The 23,322-nt window shown below is 44.1% G+C and overlaps 2 protein-coding genes across 4 annotated transcripts in view; one reads left to right on the forward strand and one right to left on the reverse strand.

The window, feature by feature from the left end:
• The window catches only part of DPY19L1 (dpy-19 like C-mannosyltransferase 1), a 96,006-nt gene extending 90,426 nt beyond the window's left edge, over nucleotides 1–5,580 (reverse strand). For both annotated transcript variants that reach the window (XM_068549293.1, XM_068549292.1), the window contains exon 1: nucleotides 5,200–5,580. In XM_068549293.1, the coding sequence (XP_068405394.1) occupies nucleotides 5,200–5,497 (298 nt within the window). In that variant the 5' untranslated portion in view covers nucleotides 5,498–5,580. The remainder of the gene's footprint in view (nucleotides 1–5,199) is intronic.
• Nucleotides 4,953–19,981, forward strand: LOC137768070 (endogenous retrovirus group K member 6 Env polyprotein-like). 2 transcript variants are annotated; one of them, XM_068549294.1, is made up of 3 exons: nucleotides 4,996–5,035; nucleotides 12,373–12,478; nucleotides 17,518–19,981. In XM_068549294.1, exon 3 carries the CDS (start codon nucleotides 17,671–17,673, stop codon nucleotides 19,591–19,593), a length of 1,923 nt encoding a protein of 640 aa, XP_068405395.1. In that variant the 5' UTR covers nucleotides 4,996–5,035; nucleotides 12,373–12,478; nucleotides 17,518–17,670; the 3' UTR covers nucleotides 19,594–19,981. The 2 variants fall into 2 exon arrangements, with proteins under 2 accessions (XP_068405396.1, XP_068405395.1); XM_068549295.1 differs by lacking the exon at nucleotides 12,373–12,478 and having other exon boundaries at nucleotides 4,953–5,035.
• Nucleotides 19,982–23,322: the final 3,341 nt, after the last annotated feature.

The following is a 23,322-nucleotide window of genomic DNA, read 5'->3' on the forward strand; positions in this document are numbered from 1 at the left end:
CACCCATGGAGAACTGATCTTTCCTATGAAACAGGACTGCTTTTTATGGGATTAAACAGTAATGTAAAGGTTTTGACCTAGAAAGAGGTGTAATTTTTACTAACTTTTATGACTAGTAATCATCAGAATGGTAACTAAAGAAAACTAGCAGACTCTTCCCTGGAAGAATAATGTTCCAATGGTCTGGGCAAAGTATAATCTGATGGTAAAAGATGAACTAGCAAAACAAGAATTTAAGACTAAACATAAATTATAAAGCCTATGCTACCCCATTTGGAAGCAAGCACACAGGCTTGTAGTCTCTATGATAATGTAAATATCTCATTAACATAAGCTTTTTTAAGAGACATTATAATATAGCCTAATCTTACACACAAAGTGTGCAAAGCTTATAAAAATAGCTATAGTGCAAATTTTAGCAACATCAAAATACACACATGTAGATAATAAAATTTTATCTGCTTTCAGTATTGATGCCATATTATGGGTCAAAAATCAATCACAAGTTGGTAATATATCCTTATATTTACACAAATTAAACTTATCACATTTGTTATTTATTTGAGCTCTCATGAATATCATATATTCAGAACCCTCCTAATTGTATATTTTAATAATAACATATATTTAAGTGATTATAAACATTCTTTAAAGTTAACCAGAAGTGTACTTTAGAAAGAAAAAACTGGTCTTAAACAGAGGAAACTCTCTAAAAGCCCAAATACCCATCCAACTCACTGGCTTTCGGGGAACTGTATTGGCCCAACATCTATGTATTAACACACTCTCAGGGCTGGTGCTCAGGTGTGTCTAAGTGTCTGTTTGAAAGCCATCCCACAAGATGGCCAGTGGCCCCCGTGCCTCTCGGTTCCTCAGCTTTTCTTGCCCATTAAGCCAACCCCAATATGCTCTTTTTCCACCTCTATTCCCTTATCTCTAGTTATGATCCCTCTCTTCCTTATTTCCCCTGAAGAAGGAAGAAACAAGAAAGCTAATGCTTACTGAGCACTAAATGCTGAGGTTTCTCTGAACTGGACCCTGGGGCTTCATTTCCCTTCTTGCTATACTCACCCTAGAGAAGATGAAATATAAGCATAGCAGTTAAGAGCATGAACTCTGGAGCCACATTGCCTGGGTTCAAGTCCTGACCATTCCACATTCTAGGGGTGACCTTGGGCAAGTTACTTAACATCTGTGTGCCTCAGGTCCCCAATCTCGTAAAATGGGTATGACAATCACAGTGTCATGGTGAGGACTGACTTAACAGTTAAATGAATTTGAGATAAGTCAGTTAATCTAAAATACTTAGAACTATGCCTGGCACAGAGTAAACCCCATATCAGGAGAAGATACTATCATCAATTCCCATGAATTTAATACCACCCATTTGCTGATGACTCCCTGTTTTATGTTCCCACTCAGATCTCTTCTCTTATGTCCCACTGCCTACTTGACATTTCTACTTGGACATCTCACGAATGTCTCAAAGGTAACATGTCCAAGATAGAATTCTTGATCTTTTCCCTTAAATCTGTCCCCTCACCGCACCCCTAGTCTTCACCACCTCCTTGAATGCTATTCCAATTAAAGTAACAGACATATCAGATGATAAATGGCAACTCACAGCCCGTTTTGCGAAAACAATAGAGATTAGGAGAAACTATGGCAAACTGGGCTGTCTGTGTCCCCATTTAAAAGAGGGGAGGGGTAGATACACTTAGTTCCAGGGGATTGCTGTCAAGTAGGAATGTCAGCTCTGTTATGCTAGACAGTCTGCTCCTAAAGGGAAGCAGAACATCAGACTTTAAAGCTACTAATGCTTCCCTCCACCTCACCCCACCCCAGATTCTCATTTAATTGGTCTGACGTGTGGCTTAGCTTTCGGGATTTTTTGAAGTTTCCAGGTGACACTAGTATACAGCTAAGGTTGAGAACCACTAGTCTAGTCCAGGTCTCCCATTTTTACATGTGTACAAACTGAGGCGCAGAGAAGCTAAATGCTTTGCTCAGGCACCAATGAGTTTGAAACAGGTACAGAATCAGAAAACAGTTCCTCTAAGGCAGTGTTTTCAAACTGTGGGTCATAATACTAGATTGTGAAATCAGCTTAATGGTTTATAAACAGCATTAAAAAAAAAAAAAAGGACAGAACAGAAAATCAAAATGCACTGTATATTATAGGGTGAGTACAGTGCATGACCTTTTTATTTTAAATGTATGCACATACTACTCTTAGTCTCCATTTCCCTTTTCAAATCCATTCTCCTCCCTTCTCTGCCTTGTTCCCAGCCCCAGGAGGCTGACCCTACAGAATGATTCAGCTGGGCCCCCTGCCTAAGGATTTCCCATTGGTCCGCCAGTGAGAGGCACCAGTGGGAGATCAGAGGGTGGGCAGAGTGTCTGGGGTCACTCTTCTTGGGTGATCCTGCCCCCACTCCACAGCTCTCCTTGGGTTCAGCTCCGGAGGAAGCTCCCTTTCCCCTTCAGGCCCAGAGGTGGTAGCACCTTCCCACTGGTGACAATCCCTGGGTGCTTCAGTGTCCTTTGTGGGTTCCTTAAACCTGCTCACACTTTTGAAAATAGGCCACTTGTTAAATCTGTTTCCTGCCAGGACACTGACATAAGCAGTTTGACAGACACAGAGACACATGCATAAATATACAGGGTTGGATTTTCAGAAGTGTGAGCAGTTTAACGTAAATTGTGTTGCTTTCTGCGGGTTGTGGTCAAAAAAGTTAGGAAAACACTGTGTCATGGTTCCTCTTACTACACCACTGCCTCCCCTGGCTGATATAGGGAGCTACTGGGTTGAAACATCTAAAAATAAACATTTCAAAGACCTTCTTTATGACTGTTACCATTAAATGGTAAATAATGTCTAAAAAGAAGAAAAACATGTTTATTAAAATGGATTTTTTAACAGGGCTTAAGACTGCCCAACAGTGGAAAGGGCCATCCTGGTAGGTAGTGAGTTCCCCATCAGTGCTTCACACACGTGGAGGAGATGAGAGACTAGGGACCCCTACTCAGCCTCTCTTTAAAAGGTGTGCTTCTATCAGGGAGCCTCAAGTTGTAAAATTTCTTCCAAAACACAAATGAAGCAATTTTTGTCATAGCAAAATCCTGTACTAAAAAACCATACCATGTCAGCTCAGTTCTCACTCATTCTGGGAGGGAAGAAGAGTGAACATGAGGCAGCTTTCAAAAATGTCTAAACTCTGCTCCTCTTTACAGGTTCTGAGAGTACAGATCCAGAGAAAGAACCAAACATTCCAGGTCTGGTTATTCTCCAGAATCATCTTTCAAGCTGCCCCGTGTCCTCATGTAAACGGTTAGCAAGGACAGAAAGTCTCTAGACCTTGGTCTGGTCATCCAACCTCCATCCATCTGATGGCCAGTGTCCAGAGTACATCCAAAAATGTGGGACAGCACCTTCACCGTACCTCTTTCCAATACCCAAAGGGATGAGTCAAGTAAAGTGTCACACTGTTACATTAATACAAAACTTAGGTATGAGCCATTACTAGATCCAAATATAAGCCATCCAATATAAGATTCAACGGAAATGAAATTACAAGCAAAGAAAACAGGCACATAAGAAAATGGCAATAGATATTATTCTATGATTTGTTACTGTAACCTCCCTGAAGGAGTGATGCCGTTCCATATTTTGCAACAAAGTGGTTCATGTTTATAGTAGCTGTCTATTCAAGAAAAATGCAACTTCATTCTGTCACCAGATATCAAATCAATATTATGCTTGTGCTTTTAGTTTAATAGCAACTAAAATTTGTTAAATGTTTTAGATACAAAGTGTCTAGCCATATAGTACCCACCCCTTTTTGTTCTGCTCCTCAGGATGTGCCCTGGAGTAAGTAGGGCAGGTGATAATCCCATGTCACAGAGAAGGCAAGGCTCGCAAAGGAAATAACTTGAAACTTAAACCAAACTTAAACACAGTGAACTGGATCAGGAGCCTCTGTCTCATCCACTGTACCATGCTGCCTCCCCAAGGTGAATTTAACTAACCTGCACACTGGCAAGGTTTTTCAAGCTCGTTACTGAAAGAAAGGAGAAATGTACTGAAAATACTGAATTTCGCTAGGCTTGAATCTACAAGAGAAAAAAAAGTACCCCAAAAGCAATATCAACATTTCTGAGCCCATTAAAATGTGTGTGTGTGTAGGCGCACACACACTGTGATGACTGGCTTTTTATGATTGAGCGGCTGTGATCTCAGGGGAAGCCGATTTGTTGTATTTTATTCCCTGGTCTACACTGAACTCCAAATTCTTTGGGGTCACTAAAGGAATTTGAAAGGACCAAGAGTTAAATAATTCAGCAGCCAAATCCCATTAATGACATTACATAGGAAAGGCAGTGTTACAGCATTTTACTTGCTGACTTAGAAAAATTAGGCCTATTATCCAAACTGCTATAACTTGCCTTATCAGAATGTCGATCAGAAAACAAAGGAAACCTGAAGTCGGTCCACAACATGTGAATGTTTCAACCTTATATTTTCAGCACATCGTTACATATCATCCGTTAGGTCAAGGCAGCGGATGAGGGGGAGCCCTCCATACCAATCTTTCCCAGGTCAGCAGGGTCCCAGCTTGGGCGCCCAAAACACAACACAACCGGGAAGGTGACGTGCGGAAGGGAATCACAAATCAAGTCCCATAGGCGGTGTCTGCAGCCAAGAAGAAAAACAGCACGCCAAAATTTAATTGTAAGTTTAGCAACTTTCTAGAACAGGGGACGTGCTCTTGCTTTGAGTTCAGCGGAATCGCTTCCAACCCAAAGCAAACCATTCTCCCGGACAGGAGGCGAGATAACTGGAAGGCTGCCGGCCCGCGCCAATCAGCAGCGTCCAATCTCGTTAGCGCAGACCTGCCAATTCGCGGCCAGGCCGGGCAGCTGTTGATCTCGGGGCCATTTTTTTTTTTTTTTTTTTTTTTAAAAGCAGAGAGAGAGAGCAAGTAGGAAGGGAGCGACGAAGACTGAGCCTAGGAGAGGGAGAGGGAAGGAAGAGGTAAGGATGTCCCAGGAAAAGTCGGAGAGGGCTGCGAACTGGCAGGGACCGACCGGCGGGGCTCGGCGGCGCGGAAGCCGGAGGAGAGCGGAGGGGAAGGGGAGAGGGGCGCCCGCGCCTCAAAGTTCCGCGTCCCGGCGGCGCCCGCGCGCTGGGCTGCTCACCTAGCAGGAGCGTGGTCCAGGTCCGGCCGCGCCCCGAGAGCCGCAGGCCCAGCGCCCCGCGCAGCCCGGCCGCCAAGCGCCCCCCGAGGCCGCCCCCGGCGAGCGGCGAGGCGGGCTCGGCGCGGGGCCCCTTCCTGCCCGCGGCGCCCTTGCGCCGAGGGGACGAGGGCGCGCGCTCGGGCCCGGGCTCCCCGGCGCCGACATCTGGCGCCCCCCTCAGCGGCGACTGCGAGGCGCGGGGTGGCTGGGGCGGCTTGGGGGCCGCCTCCCGGTGCTTGTTCCGCGCCTGCAGGACCATCTTGGCATAGTCGCGCGCGCCCGGACGGCGGCCGGCGAACGGCGGGCTGGCGGGGCGGCCCCGGCGCCGCTCACTCTCCGGCAGGCGGGCGGAGGGCGGGCCGGTCCCTCCCCGCCGGCGGGGAGGCGGGGAAAGCTGCAAGGCCGGGCGGCGGCTGCCTGCCTGGCAGTGCGGCCAGGAGGCGGCGCCGGACTCGCGCGCCCGCCGCCGCTGCCGCTACTCCGGTTGTCACGGCGACCGCAGAACGCCGGGGGGCGGGGGCGGGGACACCCTGTGAGCGGCTGCTGTCCCGCTCCCCCCGCCCCTCCGCGCCGGACGCGCGCTCCCGGACAGCCAGCGCGCACGCGCGGACTTCCGGCGAGGGCGGGGGCCGACCTGGGGCAGCCCGGCGACCCCGGCCCTACGTGGGACCCGCGCAGGGCTCGGCCAGGGCGAGGGCACGGATCGCCTCCCGGGAGCGGCTGTCCCTCCCTTTGGGAGCGGCCGGGAAGAAGAAAGGGCCCTCTCGGGCGGGGGCCGCTGGTCGAAGTTTCGGACCCGATTAAGGCTGCAAGTGAACCCCGGGAAAGCCCGCGTGGCCCAAGCAGCTCGTCGCGGGGGCGGCCGGACCGGGGAGGAGGCGCTCGGGAATGACCACGGGGGGGCGCTGTGCGTGCGCTCTGGAGCCTCCGTGGCCTTTGCAGCTGGAAGAAGAGCAGAACCAAGTAGAGCCACTGGGTCACGTTATTCCACAATGTGTGGCCTCGCAGTTTAGAGCGCTGCCGAGTGCAGCTCCCGCATTCACTGATACGACGAGCGGGGCAACCCGATTTAAAATGGCAGCAGAGTATCTCAAGGGGAGCTGTTAAGGGTCGAGACACAAGTGTGTGCCTGACATTAAAACTGAAAACCAGGGTAGGAGCCCAGTTTGAGGGTGATAAAATTGAATGGACCGAGAAGAAAAAATTATCGTATGTTCTGTTAGTTTTAAATGCTGTAACCTTGTGGCTTGAAAGAAAGCAGAAAAACTTTATTTGCTGTTAAAATACAAAACCTTAGTCGAAAACGCATTTTCTTCCACGTAGCAAGCGGAAGGCATGACTGAAGGAAGCCCAGGAAGACTGGGAAAACCAGGCAGATCCCAGTTACCCTTCTCCCCCCCCATCCACCCACCCTTGCATTCTTTGCACAAAACCCTACAGCCTCGTGGATAACTAAGTTCCTTCCCTTGCGGTGTTAAGTGGGCTTGTTCCAAAAAGTTGTCCTTAATTCCCAATTTTGTAAATCAAGCCACATCGTTGTGATTATCTCCATTGTAATTCCAGGTGCTTCACGAGGCTGTGGATCCTTGCCCTTAAGTTTCTTTGTCCAGTGATTTCGTTATTTAAGGAAGTTCATTAATATCGGCATCCATTCACTGTTATGCCTTTTTAAGGGCAATTAATTATTTTGTAAAGGGAAAAAAATTTGCCATGCTAATTAATAATCCCTCATACTCTATATTTTGTGAATTTGAATTTTCACCTGTCTTTCATCAGAACAGGGAACAACTATTTTTAGACACTGGTTTTTTAAAATTATTGAAGCGATATTACAGAATGCTTGTATTCTGAAATTATGTGTCAGATGGATCCAGTGTGTTTCCTTCTTCGATTCAACTGGTACCATTTTGCCAGAGAAAACACTTGTTGAAAGAATAAATGAGTGATTGAGTGAATGAATGCAGGAGATAACATAGTCAGATGAAGATTAAATATGCTGTGTTCTGTAGTGCAGTTGAAAGTTACTTAGTTCTAGCCCTCCTCTCCCATGGTCTCGAATTTCTAGAAGACAAAGAAGCTTTCCTACTCAACTTCATATTGTCCCACAGAGCCTAGCCCAGAGGCTGACTGTGAAAATTTGTTGAACTGTATTGAAAGAGGAACACCTATTGTTTAAGCCACACCCAGTGGGTTTTGATCAGTTCCACCAGTGCTGAGGAGTCCCTTCTCTTCTTGGCGACCAAGCGGGGGCAGTCTAGCATATTGGTCAAAACACATGGTGACAATAGGCCCATATTCCAGTCTTTGCTCTGACGTGTACCAACCGTATGACCTTGGCCAAGTTACCAGACCTTTTTGAGGCTCGGTCTCCTCATCCCTAAAATAAGAGTAATAAAAACATCTACCCCACAGATTTGTAAAAATTAAATAAGACAGTATATGTAAGGTATCTAACAATTACTTCCATCAAAATAATTGCTCGATAAACGTTCAAAGCGGTGGATGCTGTATACGGAGGGTGGCAAGTCTTCTGTCCTCCCGAAGCCTGAAGCTGACATTCCAGAATGGATGTGAAGATGCAGAGGAATAGAGTGCTGAGGGGCAAGGACAGCTGTGTGATGTTTAGACCAGTCCCACACGCTCTGGGCTTCAAGTTTCTCAGCTGTCTGAGCAGTTGCTCCTCCCCTTCAAGTTTCCTGCTTCCCACACGTGCTTTACAAAGGATTACCAATTCATGGGTCATTAAGCTTGGATAAAATAGAGGCAACTCCTCTTACTTCTCTCTCCCCTCCCCCCAAGAAAGGAGGATGTTTCACACAGGGAGAGTGGTAGAGCACAAAATGGAATAGTCATGAAAGTTATGTGCCAGATTTCATTTTGTCTTTATACCTCGAGACCCACAAGAGCAGGGAATGCAGTTTATTCATATTCATATCTTTAGGCTAAGGGCTGCCACATAGTGGTGGACGCTAAAGGGGGGGGGGGGGGGAGGGAGGACTGAAAGCTGCTTTAAAAAAAAAAATGTGTGTAGATGATCCTAAGAATTAATTCAAGATTATAATGAATACAGATTAAAGTATTACAATTACTGGCCACCTTTAATGCCTTTTTTTCAGGAGTTCCAGATGTACCAGAAAGGTACTTCCTTATGTGACACTATAGAAATACTGGATCAAAGCAGACAAATTCCGAGGATAGAAACCCTACAGAGCAACCACTCATGAAGAATCCCTGGTCTGGTCACCGGGGTACAAGCCCAATCCTTTTCTCACTAAAAGCTACATCTTGGGCATTTGAAATAAAAATTTTTAATTAAAAAAATAATTTTGTAAAAGCTTTGGGGATGGAGAAATAGGAAATTTAAAGGAGGAGATGCGAGTAAAATAATAAAGACAAGTACATGCCCCAAAATAAAGCCTAGCGACATTAAAGTATAGGGACCAGGGAAACGTTGTTAAATGGACAATGAAAAGCAAAATTTGGTCAAGGGAAGACTGCCGGGAACCAATTTCCGTATTTCTTTATATTTGCATTTTCAAGGCCCTAATTAAAACTTCCAAATTTCCGCCTTTTCCTCCCACTCGCTCTCCTACCCACAGAGTGACAGCAAAAGGAGGATCTTGACTGTGGCATCTGTTTCTCATTTCCTTGAAGTAGGTCACTTGATCTGTTTATTGCAGAAGTGTCTGGGGGTCAAGTTCTAGATTCTGACAGTTGTGTCCCTCAGCAGTTGCTCATATCAAGAGAGGAACCTGCATAATCCAGGCACACTTCACAGAAACCTAAAACGGGTGCAACAAAGTATATCCGTATAACATTCAACTTTCCACAAAGCCCCAACGTTAGCTTGTCACTGTGTTACAATGAATGTATTTCTTTAGTCTCTGGTGAGAACAAATGTAAATTGCTACTTTATTGCTTTTCAGATTTTATCTTCTGTCTTTCTGGTAGCTGACCTTGTAATTTAAACTGTTCATGCTCCAATGGCTGTTCCTGAGAAACTCAGAAAGTTCATTATTAGTCCTAGTTCTAGTGCACTGTCAAGGAACACTCCATTACAGAGGGGCTTGTCTCCCTAAAATGCAGTTCCTGTTACTGAGGGCTTACTATGTCCTTGGTGTCTTAGTGGATTTCAGAGACATTAAAAATTCACATAAAGTCCTTATCCCCAAAGGTCTTACAGTTTCAATGGAGAGTCAGGGTAAGCTAGGAGAAAATATGATTGTGTAGGGAAATGTGTGATTCAGAGCACAAGTACTGAAAGAGTTCCAAAGGGAAGAGACTGCATCTGATATGACTGAGGAGTTTTCAGGGAGGAGATGAAATTTGTCTAGGCCTTGTTGGAACGATAGATCTTGTTTGAACAGAAGGAAACTTGGAAAACACGTTATAGAGAGGGAACAACATATATCCGAAACCCTTGTGTGCCTGGCCCATAGGAAGTGCTAACAGGAACATCTTAAATCCTTTGGGAATGAGGAAGGGAAGAAACAACTGATGTAAGTTTGAGGAATAAATAAAAGGATTAAAGAGATTGGAGCATGAAATGCTTAGAGTGCCCGGACATGGATCCTGGGTCTCAGAGCCCCCAAATCTATCTACACCTGAGCAGACTCCGTGCCAAATGAGGCTGAGCACCCCCGCCCCTCCACACACACACACGCACACACGCACGCGCGCACACACACACACACACACACACACACACGGCCTTAGGAACACTGGGAGCCAATGAATCCCACTGTTAGCCTCTAATGTGAACAGGGACTTGCTTGCATCCAGCGGGCCTTTGCTGACTCATAGCCTGAGCCTCCCCCTCACCTGCCGCCAGATGCAGATAAGGTGGAGGACTGATTCATTTGGACATTGAATGGTCAGTCCTCCGAGCCCATTCTCCAGGGTAAGCACCTGGATGTATCACACAATTTATCCTCTCCCCACTAAGCTGTTTCCTCAACCCAACCTTACCTTGTGCTCCCTGAGGCCAACAATCCATCCCTAATACACTCAGCTCATCTCAGTGGTCTGTACCTCTTGGCTCTTTTCAGAGGCCCTTTCTCCTGTAACAGGTTCATTCCCTCATATCTCCACCCCCTTCCTTCCCTGTAGCTCCCTTCTGCCTCCGGAAAGCTCCTCTGAAGCCCTTGTCATCTCTACCCTTCAATCGTTGCTGTCCTCTACAGACTACCTGGTAACACTCCCCCACCATTTACTGTAGCCCTGGCCCCCGGTCTTCTCACTTCCTACTATTGCTGCAAATGACTTGAGCACCTAACACTGAACCTCTCAGCTCCTTGATATCCTCCTCTCTGGTGACCCGCATTCCTACTCCATGTCATCGCCCCACTCCAATGGCCCCATCCTGCTTCTTGTCATCACCTCAATCTGGCTCTGCTCCTGCATTTAAAATCCAAGCAACCCACCTCCAGTGCCTCTAAGTCTCCTTGTTATTCCATCTCAAGTGCCAGGGCCCAGCCCATCACTGCAACTCTCTCTGTCAGGTTCTCCCCCCGCATTCCCTGCATGGTCCTTCCGTCTCACTCACCTGGCAAAATCCCACTGTCCAACTTTGGATCTATGCCCGTGCTACTGAAGAGTTCTGGAGAAATCCCACAGCTTGGAAGGCAGGAACTCATATGAATTCTTAGATTCCACTGGCAACTGGACCTGAGTGCTGCCCTGAAATCTTCCTTCATTCCCCTGGTCCCATTCTCCAGAGCAGATACAGCAAATGTTCGCTAATGCTATGGACTGAATTCCCTCCTCCCCAGATTCATGTGTCAAAACCAAATCCCCAGTGTGATGGTGTTTGAAGATGAGGCCTTTGCGATGTGATTAGAACATGAAGGCAGAACCCTGAGGAATGGGATTAGTGCCCATGAAAGAGACTTAGAACTCCTTCTCCTGCTTCCACCATGTGAGGACACAGCAAAAAGAGGGCCATCTCTGAATGGGGAATGAGGCCCTCACCAGACACTGAATTTCCCAGCACCTTGATCTTGGACTTCCCAGCCTCCAGAACTGTGAGAAATAAACATCTGTTTTTTATAGGCCGCCTAGTCTATGGTATTCTGTTAGAGCAGCCTGAGCTGGCCATGACAGCTAGTCTTGCAAACCTGCCACACCTGTCTCACCAACTCCCCTCCCATACTCCCAGCGGACAAGGCCTTTCCTCCTACTCCACGGAGAAACTGGACACCATCAGGACTTGCCTCCCTGTCCTCCCATATACCCACAAATTTACCCAAGACCCTCCTTCCTTCCCATCACAAGAAGGAGCCCCTCTTCCATATGCAACCAACCTCTTCTCCAAGCGTTGGTTTACTCCATCCCACCATCTTGGTGCCTCACTCTACCAACTAACTGCTGGGTCATCTCTCTACTGTTTGGGTTGCCTTCCAACAGCCTTAAGCTTGCCCAAGTGACTCCCATCTTAATTAGAACTATCTCCCAAACTAACATCTCCCCAAAACAACAGCCCTCTCCCTCTCCTTGCTTCATTCATAGATATTCCTGGTAGAGTTCCTTATACCCGTCATCTCTGCTTCCTCATTTCCCAGTCAGTCAAGCTCATGGATGTCTGGCATTGTATCTAACATACCACAAAACTGCTCTCATTGAGATCACTAATGACCTCCACGTTGCTAAATTCACAGGACACACGAGTCTTTATCTTGGTATCTGACCACTCCCTTCCTTTGGTTTCTCTGACACACATGTTCTTTGTGGTGGCCCCCAAGCTGTAAGCTTATTCAGCTTTCTGCTTTCCGGAGAACTGCTTGTCTCTTTCTTGGTATGCACTCCTGACGCTGCGGTATTGAGCGTAAAAAAGGAAAATGGCTTGCGGCCAGTTTCGTTCCAGGTGCCTGCTCTGGATCTAAGAGCCCCTGGTTGTTCCCCAGAAGAAGGACGTGCTGCCCTAAGGGGGAAGTCTGTATCTCCAGAGAATGGCCCATAAGGCATGCTGACGCATAGATAGTGGCGACAGAATTATGTGGAAAACAAGGTTTACTGATTTATTGTCTGCTATTCGTTCCGTACTAAACCTATATATACATTCATGCTCTTTGAATAAACTTGCCTTGCAACCATCAGTTGTCTTGGCCCTTCTGACCGCATACTGGTGCTTTTCAGTTCCTTACCCCTCACAGCCAGGAACTTCTAGCTTTCTGCAGCCGGTCTGCGGCAAGTGGCGCCTGAACAGGGACCTGAGTGCGTGAGGCATTTCGGAAGATTTCAGGTAAGTAGAACTCTCGAGTGAGATAGTGTGGCCACAAGAAATAATTTCGTTTTTAGGACGGTAACTCGAGAAAGAGTCAGAAGTAAAATAATATGGGACAAAAGGGCTCTAAGGAGCGTGATTTATTTGCTCAGGTTTTGCTTTCAATGTTAAAAGCCCGTGGAATTAAGGTAACTACCTCACAACTTCTGGAATTTTTGCAATTAGTGTATGATGCTTGTCCTCGGTTCCCTGAAGGAGGATCAGTGGACTTAGCAATTTGGACTCGTGTAGGAGATGAGTTATCTAAATATCATAAAGCACATGGACCATCTTCTGTTTCAGTTTCCACTTTTAGCTTGTGGAATTTAATAAGAGATTGTTTTAATCCAATTTATGATTCAGTTCCAAAATTAACAGCTAAATCTGTAGAACATATTGCTACAGTAGCTACTGCACCTCCTTTGCCACCGAGGATAAAGAGTGTTAATTCACTTGATGATGATGACTTTTCTTTTGATCTAGCGGATGAAGAAGCCAAATATGAGGCTGAAAAATATCCTGATGAAAATATTCTTCCACGGTTACAGCAATTACATGTCTCTGTCCCTATCACTCCTAAGCTTAGTCCTTTACAACAAGCAGTACGGGGAGCTCTTAATAGAGGGGAGGATCCTTTATTCTGCTGCCCGGTGGTGGAACGACCCAATCCTCAAAATCCACAACAAAATAATCGGGAATATCAGCCTCTCTCCTTTAAGGTTTTGAAAGATTTAAAAGCAGCCTGTGCACAATATGGGCCTATAGCCCCTTTCACTATTACTATGTTGGATACTATTGCAATAGAAGCATTGCCTCCAGCAGACTGGAAATCTATTGCTCGTGCTTGTCTCACTGGTGGCGACTATTTACTTTGGAAATCAGAATATTATGAAAAGGCTGCTGAACAAGCTGAAAGAAATACTGCACATAATGTGCTAGTAAATTATGAGATGTTGATTGGGGAAGGACAACATCAGTTATTACAGGATCAATTAGCTTTCCCTTTTGTGGCTTATGCTCAGATCAATCATATAGCTCTACATGCATGGAAACATTTACCTGCCTCCACTAGGACTGAAGACCTTGCTAAAATAAGGCAAGGGGCAGATGAACCTTATGCTGATTTTGTGGATAGGTTATTACAGGCTGTTAATAGAATTATTTCTGATGGTCCTTCTGGAGCAATTATCGTCAAACAATTGGCTTTCGAAAATGCTAATAATATTTGTCAAGCAGCTATACGTCCATGGAAAAGGAAAGGAAATTTAGAGGATTATATTCGAGTTTGTTCTGATATTGGATCATCTTACTTACAGGGAGCAGCTATAGCTGCAGCCCTAACTAAGGCAGGATTTGGGCCAAATGCTAAAAGTAAAAACTGTTTTAAATGTGGGAAGCCAGGTCATTTTGCAAAAAATTGTACTGTTGATACTCCTAATATGCCTATCGTAAATTCTGTGCCTCAAGGTAAATCTCCTCCTCCCACAATTTGTCCCCGATGCCAAAGAGGACGGCATTGGGCTAAAGAATGTCGATCAGTGACTCATAAAGATGGAACTCCCTTGTCGGGAAACTTCCGGAGGGGCCTGCTCCGGCCCCATCAAACAATTGGAGCAATGTCAATAATCCCCCCACAACCTGCTCCACCGCCTCCAGCTCAGACCTTTGTTCCTCAGGGAATGGAATCTCCTCCCTTCAAAGGGCCACGCCAAATAGTGCAGGACTGGACCTCTGTGCCTCCACCCAATTCTTATTAACCTCGGATATGGGACCCCAAGCCCTTCCTATGGGAACTTTTGGGCCTTTACCCCAGGGAACAGTTGGTATAATCCTTGGAAGAAGTAGTATGTCTATGAAAGGCTTAACTATTATTCCTGGGGTGATTGATGCTGATTATGAAGGGGAATTAAAGGTTATGGTTCAAACATCAAAAGGATCTTTTCTTATCACGCCCGGTATGCGAATAGCTCAGCTTCTATTAATTCCATATATACCAGAAGGAAAAATTTTACAACATAACAAAGGAGGAACTGGGGCTTTCGGTTCCTCTGATGCAGTTTATTGGATTCAACAAATTGGTAGGGAAAGACCATAACTGGTATTAAAAATAAATGGAAGGCCTTTTTCTGGGTTATTAGATACTGGTGCTGATGTTTCTGTTATTTTGTTTATACATTGGCCAAAAAATTGGCCCGTGCACCAAACCATTACACAGTTGCAAGGTATTGGCCAATCTAATTCTCCACAACAAAGTTCGCAATACCTACATTGGCAGGATGCTGAAGGTAATCAAGGAATATTCAAACCCTACGTATTGCCCGGATTGCCAGTTAACCTTTGGGGAAGAGATATATTACAACAAATGGGAATCCTATTGCTTAGTCCCAACCCTACTGTAACTAATATGTTGTTAAATCAAGGGTATGATCCTAGGAATGGTTTGGGAAAAAATCAACAGGGAAATAAATTACCCTTACAGACTGATAATAAACGGGATAAAACAGGCTTGGGTTTTTTCTAGGGGCCTTGGATTCTCCTCCACCACATGCTGACCCTATAACTTGGATTTCTGATAATCCTGTCTGGGTGGACCAATGGCCCCTTTCTAAGGAGAAATTAATGGCGGCCCATAATATAATTAATGAACAGCTTGCTTTGGGCAGACTAGAAAAGTCTAATAGCCCTTGGAATACTCCTATATTTGTTATAAAGAAAAAATCGGGAAAATATCGTTTATTGCAAGATTTACGTGCTGTTAATCAAACTATGGTAATTATGGGAGCTCTGCAACCAGGTTTGCCTTCTCCTGCAGCCATACCTAAAAATTATATGATTATTATTATTGATCTTAAGGATTGCTTGTTTACTATTCCTCTATTTCCGGCTGATAAGTTGCGATTTGCTTTTAGCTTACCCTCTTTAAATTTTATAGAACCTATGCAACGTTATCAATGGAAAATGCTGCCTCAGAGTATGGCTAATAGTCCTACTTTATGTCAACAGTTTGTACCTCAAGTTATTGCCCCTGTTCGTAAACAGTTCCCTCAGATATATTTTATTCATTATATGGATCACTTATTACTTGCTTATTCTGATAAACATATTTTACTTAAGGCTTATAATTCCCTTCAAAGTCATTTGTCACGATCAGGACTAGTCATTGCTGCTGACAAAGTACAGATGAACCCACCTTTCTCATATCTTGGTAAGTATATCACAAATTATAATATTACACCTCAGAAGATAGAGATACGGACTGACGTTCTTAAAACTTTAAATGATTTTCTAACGTTATTAGGAGATATTAATTGGCTGCAACCTTCTTTAAAATTAACTACGGGTCAATTACAGCCTCTTTTTAATATCCTAAAGGGAAGTCCTGATCCTTCTTCCCCTCGTATTTTAACTTCTGAAGCTCAACAAGCACTCAAGCTTGTAAACAAAGCAATACAATCTGCTCAGCTAACTAGAATTGAGCCTTCTTTACCTATACTATTAATAATCTGTGCTACGTCACATACCCCTACCGCCTTATTATGGCAAGAAACAGGAATTCTTGAATGGATTCATATGAAAAATATGCCTAATAAAGCCGTTACACCTTATTATGAGTTAATAGCAACCCTTGTTCAATTGGGTCGTAGAAGAAATATTCAGTTGGTAGGATATGAACCAAATTCTACTATTATACCTTATACTACTTATCAATATTCTTGGCTATTATTTGTCTCTGATTTTTGGGCTCTTGCTTTTGCTGGATATTCAGGAATTATTGATAATCATTATCCTTCTAATAAACTCCTTCATTTTGCTACTCAACATCTATTTATTTTTCCTAAAACTATCTGTTCAACTCCTATTCTCAATGCCCCAAATGTTTTTACTGATGGTTCTGCCAATGGCATCGCTGTGGTTATTTCTGATGACTTACTTCATAAAGAACAAACAGATCATACCTCTGCCCAACGAGTTGAATTACATGCGATTTCCTTGGCTTTTCGAATCTTTTCACATTGTTCTTTTAATCTCTATACGGATAGCCATTATTTGGTTACTATTTTGCGTAACATAGAAACCGCTATAATTGGCAATACTGTTGATTCTCAATTGTTTCAGACTTTCTTTCAACTACAGAAGATTATTCGTCAGCATGACTTTCCTGTAGCCATATTACATATTCGAGCCCATTCAGGTCTCCCTGGCCCATTGTCTTTGGGAAATCAATTGGCTGACGAAAATACAAAGATTATAGCCTTAAGTTTATCTCAACCTCAGGATCTTGCTACACAATCACATAATTTACATCATCAATCTGCTGCTATGCTTCAAAAACAATTCTCTATTTCTAGAGAAACAGCCCGATACATTGTTAAGTCCTGCTCTAAATGTTTACCCCACCTTCCTGTTCCACAATTTGGAGTCAATCCTCGGGGTTTACTCCCTCATCATCTTTGGCAAATGGATGTTACTCATATTCCCTCTTTTGGTAAATTACAATTTGTTCATGTAACTGTTGATACTTACTCTAATTTTATATGTGCTACGCCTTTGGCTGGGGAATCTACTAAATATGTAATTACTCATTTATTTCATTGTTTTGCATCTATGGGAATTCCTAAAGCTTTAAAAACAGACAATGCTCCAGGATATACGAGTAAAGCTTTTGCCAATTTTTGTGCAACTTTCCATACTTCACATAAAACAGGCATTCCCTACAATCCTCAGGGTCAAGGTATTGTAGAACGTGCCAACCAACAATTAAAAATTACATTACAAAAAACAAAAAAGGGGGAATATGATAGATCTCCTCAGATTATGCTTAATCATGCTTTATTTATTTTAAATTTTTTAACTTTAGATGCTTTTAGTCACACGCCTTATGAACGATTGTTTACAGGTCTTTCTGGAACCCATCCTGAAAAAGCGCTTGTTAAATGGAAAGATCCCATGACTAACCTTTGGCATGGACCAGACCCTGTTCTAGTATGGGGCCGAGGCCATGTTTGTGTTTTCCCTAGGGAGGCAGACTCTCCTCGGTGGCTCCCGGAGCGCTAGGTTCGACATTATCATGCCATCACCAATAAACACCCTGACTCGAAGAATGCGTCGCCTGAGGCTCTCGCAATCGACCACAGCACACCCCAACCGGTTCCCCCCGGCAGACGAGAAGAATGCGGCGACGGAGTAGGAGACAACTTGTCAGGGAGGCGAGGGGAGATCGAAATCAAATTACTTGGTATCAATTGCAACGTTTAGTATTTCAAGCACGAAGGATTATGGAGGAGAGTGCTCATCCTCGCTCTCCTCTTACCTTTTTTTTAGCCATGATAGCTGTATTGGCAGCCCCACCTATAGAGGCTAAATCTTATTGGGCTTATGTACCCGATCCTCCTTTATTACAACCCGTTACATGGTCTGAAGCTGACCTTCCAATTTTCTATAATGATTCTACTTTTGGAAGAGTGCTAGGAAATTTGCCTATTACTAAAACTTCTGTTAATTACTCTAATTGGTTTAATACTCCCCCTGTTTGTTTAAGTCCTATGAGTACCAATTCGGGTTGTGTTAAGGCTGTTGCTTTAGAACATGCTATTTCTTACCAAACCACTGTAAATTCTCAATTTTTTACTCATTTACGTAAAAATTATAAAGCTGTGGGATCTAATATTTGTCTTCCTTGCAAACAGACTGTTTCTAGACGAGGAGATTTATCCACCTTTGTATTTTGGTATAAGGATAACGTTCCCATTCACATGAATGCTAGAGTAACTAAGCTTGCTTCTAATACTTCGTTGGATCATTCTCTATGCATATATCGCTTGAGGATTAAAGATACTGGACATTATTTGTGTATTGAAACTACCATGGGTAATCAAGGGACGTTATTAGCTGGACATCAAATTACGGTCGTAAAGACTGTCACAGGACTACAATTTCCTGCTTTTATGGCTTCTGAATTCCTGCAGTCTGATTTTCCTGTTTGTAATGATACATGGACTAAAGCCTCTGTCTGGTGTACTTTAGATTATGATAATGGCACCATACTAGTTTCTTCTGTCCCCGTTAATAATAACAGCCTTGTTTTTTACAAGCAATGGGAATTCTGGAAACTTGCCTTATCCTTTTCTTATAGACCGGTGATTACTTGCGTCGCTCCTCCTTTTGCTTTATTGATTGGAGATTTAATTGTAGAAAACACTATGAATCCTATAGGTTATAATATTACTTGTGTTAATTGTATCTTTAGTAGTGTTTTGCCCGTTAAAGGATCTGCATCTGTTATGATTATGAAGCAACCTTCTTATATAATGTTACCTGTTAATTTGTCTGAACCATGGTATCATAACACTGGCATGCAAGCCTGGCTGGAATTGACTGAAGCATTAAAACGACCAAAGAGATTTATTGGTGTTCTAATATGTGCAATCCTAGCCTTAGCAGCTTTAACTGCTACTGCGGCCACTGCTGGGATTGCTCTTTCACAAACTATTCACCAGGCTCATTATGTTAATCAGTTATCTAAAAATACTAGTGTAGCATTAGCCCTACAAAGTCATATTGATACCCAACTAAAAACGGAAGTAGATGAATTAAAAAATGTTCTAATAGGAATAGGGGATCAAGTTATGGCTTTAAAATTAAAAATGCGTTTGATTTGTCATGCCAAATATACCTGGATTTGTGTAACTCAACATTTATATAATGATTCACAATGGGATTGGGAAAAAGTTAAAATGCATATATTAAGTGTATGGACTGATGGACACATTAGCCTTGATATTCAAAAGTTAAATGCCGAAATACAAGCTATTCAAGAGGCCCACCTGGACGAAGATGGACCCCAGAATTTGATTCAAGGATTATTAGATCAACTACAATGGCTAAATCCGATACAATGGATTCATGGAGGGCTCTCGGGCCTGATATCAATTGGTGTACTACTTTTATTGGTGATCGGTTTATTACCTTGTGTTGTCAGATTTGTAATGGGGCGCCTCGCTGTCTTGCGTCAGGATGTTCATGGCTTAAAACTACATTATCAAGCTTTAAAAAATAATAAAAAAGGGGGAAATGTGGTGGCCCCCAAGCTGTAAGCTTATTCAGCTTTCTGCTTTCCGGAGAACTGCTTGTCTCTTTCTTGGTATGCACTCCTGCTTGTCTTTCTTGGTATGCACTCCTGACGCTGCGGTATTGAGCGTGAAAAAGGAAAATGGCTTGCGGCCAGTTTCGTTCCAGGTGCCTGCTCTGGATCTAAGAGCCCCTGGTTGTTCCCCAGAAGAAGGACGTGCTGCCCTAAGGGGGAAGTCTGTATCTCCAGAGAATGGCCCATAAGGCATGCTGACGCATAGATAGTGGCGACAGAATTATGTGGAAAACAAGGTTTACTGATTTATTGTCTGCTATTCGTTCCGTACTAAACCTATATATACATTCATGCTCTTTGAATAAACTTGCCTTGCAACCATCAGTTGTCTTGGCCCTTCTGACCGCATACTGGTGCTTTTCAGTTCCTTACCCCTCACCGCCAGGAACTTCTAGCTTTCTGCAGCCGGTCTGCGGCAGTTCTTGGGTTTTGTGTCTCTTTGTTCCTTTTCAGTCTCCCTTGAAGGTCCCTCTTGTTCACTAAATATTGATGTCTCCTAGGGTTTAAAACTGAGCCTTTCCTCCTTTGACTCCATACACATTCCCTGGGCAATCTCATTACTGCCTTTTTGCTGGAGATTTCCAAACATGTGTCTCCAGCCCAGATTTCCTCACTGAGCCTCAAATCCTTATCTCCAACCGCCCATTCGATGCTCATACTGGGATGTCTTTTTGGCACTTCAAACCCCCAAATCCAAATCTGCTTCATTTCCCAGTCTCCTAATCTCAGTGAATGACACCATGATTTTCCCTGTTCCCATATCCAGGGAGTCATCTTTATGTCTTCTCTCCTACTTCCAACATCCAATCAATCACAGAATCCTACTGATTCTATCCCATAATTGTCTCTCAAATTCCTTTCTTTCCATCCTTACTGCCGTGTTCCACCATCATTTTCCCATGAGTTTCAGCACCGTCTCCTACCTGGTTGTTTTGCATCTTCTCTTGCTGCCCATCGTTATTCCAGAGAACCATTTCTAATATGCAAATCTGATGTCACTTCTTTTTAAAAAATCATTCAGCACTTCCAAATTCCTAAACATGACTCACTAGGCCTTCATGAACTGTGCTATGTCATACCCTCTCCCTACTTTTTCCTTCTCCAGCCTTATCTCTCACCATTCCCCAACACTCTGTGTCCTCCATCCCCCTGGACCTCTACACATGCCATTCTCTTAAACTGTCATACTTCTGTCCTGCCCAGCCCCTGGCAGCTCTCCTGGATGACTGGCTCATCCTTAACACCTCACTTAGAAATCAGCTCCTGCAGGAACTTTCCTCCCCCCTCACCCTGAACCATACAACTAGTAACCTAGACTATCCCCTGTCATATCACTTACCACACTGTCGACTTGCCTGTTTATTTGTCCAACTTCTCTGTTAGACTGTAATTTTCTTGAGGGAAAGCGCTGTATTAGGTCAGGTTCCCCGAGAAGACTCTAAGATGAAAATTTGCATGCAAGTGGTTTTGGGAGGGGGCACTTTCAAGAACAAAGCCTGTAAGGGAGTGAAGAAAGTGGAATTGGGCAAAGAGAAATTGAACTGCAATGCAATTGTAGCAGAAGCCTCAGCCAATCCAATAGGGAGACCTGGAGTTAGGATGGCCCTTCCCAATCATCCTAAATTGTGGCAAGGATCCCAGGTCTTTGACACCACACCAGCTGGTTACTGGTGGTTGCTTGCAAGAGTGAGCGAAACCTGGGCAGGCAGCTCCACAGGATGTGTACAACGGAAAGCTAGTCCCCAAAGGGACTCAGCGGTGCGCCCTCAGCCACCTACACCCCTGGCTTCAAACCTGAAGGGGAAATCTGGGTAGCATACCACAGTCCCCTCTGCCAACGCCCTGTGGTGTCTCAAGGCCTGACACTCTGCAGGTGCCCATTCTCTTTGTAGGTAAATGACTGAATGTATGATTAAATGAATTAATTAAATGGTAGAAAACAAGGTTAGTTAGATTAAATGAATTGAGATTTAGAGCTTTATGGAAGGACAAAATTTTCTATTTGAAAACTGAACTCTAGTGATCAAAAGATTGATGGGTTATAAATAGGATATGAAAAAATAGCAAGTAGACATGCTCTGAGGATGTAAACTTGTGGCATGAGGGTGGTGGGGATGGCTGAGATGATAGCAGGAAGATGGACAGGGGACAAAGCCCAGGGCCTGAGAGTCTGCTCCTATAACCAGGACAATGGAGTATAGAAGGCCTATAAAAGAATAGTGAGAGCATGACAGGACAAATATGAGACCAGCTAACTAACTAACTAACTAACTAACTCTTTGGAAGATATTTATGATTAGGTGTACTTGATCTCATTTATTAGTTATAAGCAGAGATTCACCATTTGAAATGTAAGGACTATAAACTGGATGTAAGTCTAGCCTTCAAAGGTATTCACTATACATTTTTAAACTATAATTATTTTGGATTAATTTTGCAGATATATTTAAAAACTAAGAGATTTAGTTTTTTTACTTCCCAAGCAGCTATTAATTCAACTCACCTCGTGCCGCTAATCCTGGTTTGTTTTCAGAAACTGACATTAAGAAAATAGCTGGAGACAATTCATTGCCATCTCAAGATGACCCGAAGCCCACAATGCTCAGCAATGCTGGAGTGAAGGAACATCTTACTTTTGCTTGCCGCGTAGCTGCATGTGGCTACAGTGTCCATTTTGTCCCAGGCTATGGGTTAGGGAGAAGTAACAGGTAAGGAATCTTTAGCTCTTCAGAGAAAACTGACATGGGTTCCAGCACCTGATTTTGCATACAGACAACGAACACTGTGTCTGGAGTCAAGGTTTCTCTTACAAGAGCTGAAGTGCAAAGTGCAGTGAGATAGTGCGCTAGCCCTGGCACCTTGCTTGAGGGGCAGTGCAAACCATGCCTGGTTGCTGGAAGCTTTGGGAGGCTATGTGGTATGGATTCTGTGCAGCCTCAGGAGGAATCAAGATCCAGTTGCCATTGGCCCTGAGTTAATGAGAGAAGAGGGGCACAAAGAAAAAGAGCTTATCCCAATCCTTTCTGACCTGCCCCAAATGGCCTATTTGTTGGGTTAGTGGACAAAGGAGCAAGAAGTGGCAGTGTCTGAGCACACAGCCCAAAATTCCATCCTTGGTCCTATGACTGCACATTCCATGGACTCCTAATATATTTGAGGAGTTTCCGACTCAGGATGGGGGTCACTGGTGATGGGTGCAATGGTGTTAGTGATGCTTTGGGGCCAGTGCTTTTCCTGACACCGTTCAAAGTGTGAAAGTCAGAGAGGGTTAAGCTGGGCCTCCAGATTCCCCTGAACAGATGCCACAACAACCCAGTGATTGGCCCAAGTGTGCGTCTTGCTTTGTGCAGAGTTTTGTCACACTTGGATGTAATATGGCCCTGTGAGCAATTCTGCATGACCCTCTCTGCAGTTCCTCTGGAGCTTATCACAGCACACTTGATTTACACACAGACTAGATGTTTGCTCGTCTTTCTTCATCTCCCACCATGAAATAAACACAACCAGGACTTTAAGAAGTTACCTGTGGGCATGGAAAGTCTGATGCGAGTTACTTGATATAACATAGAGAATGACATAATACAAGATCAGCCCTTGATAACAGTCCTGGACAACCAGAGAAATGTTTGGGCATGCTTGAAGTCCACTCCAGCCAGAGTAGATGCACAATGAAATGAGA

This window comes from Eschrichtius robustus, chromosome 8 (assembly GCF_028021215.1).
Source record: "Eschrichtius robustus isolate mEscRob2 chromosome 8, mEscRob2.pri, whole genome shotgun sequence".
NCBI lineage: Eukaryota > Metazoa > Chordata > Mammalia > Artiodactyla > Eschrichtiidae > Eschrichtius > Eschrichtius robustus.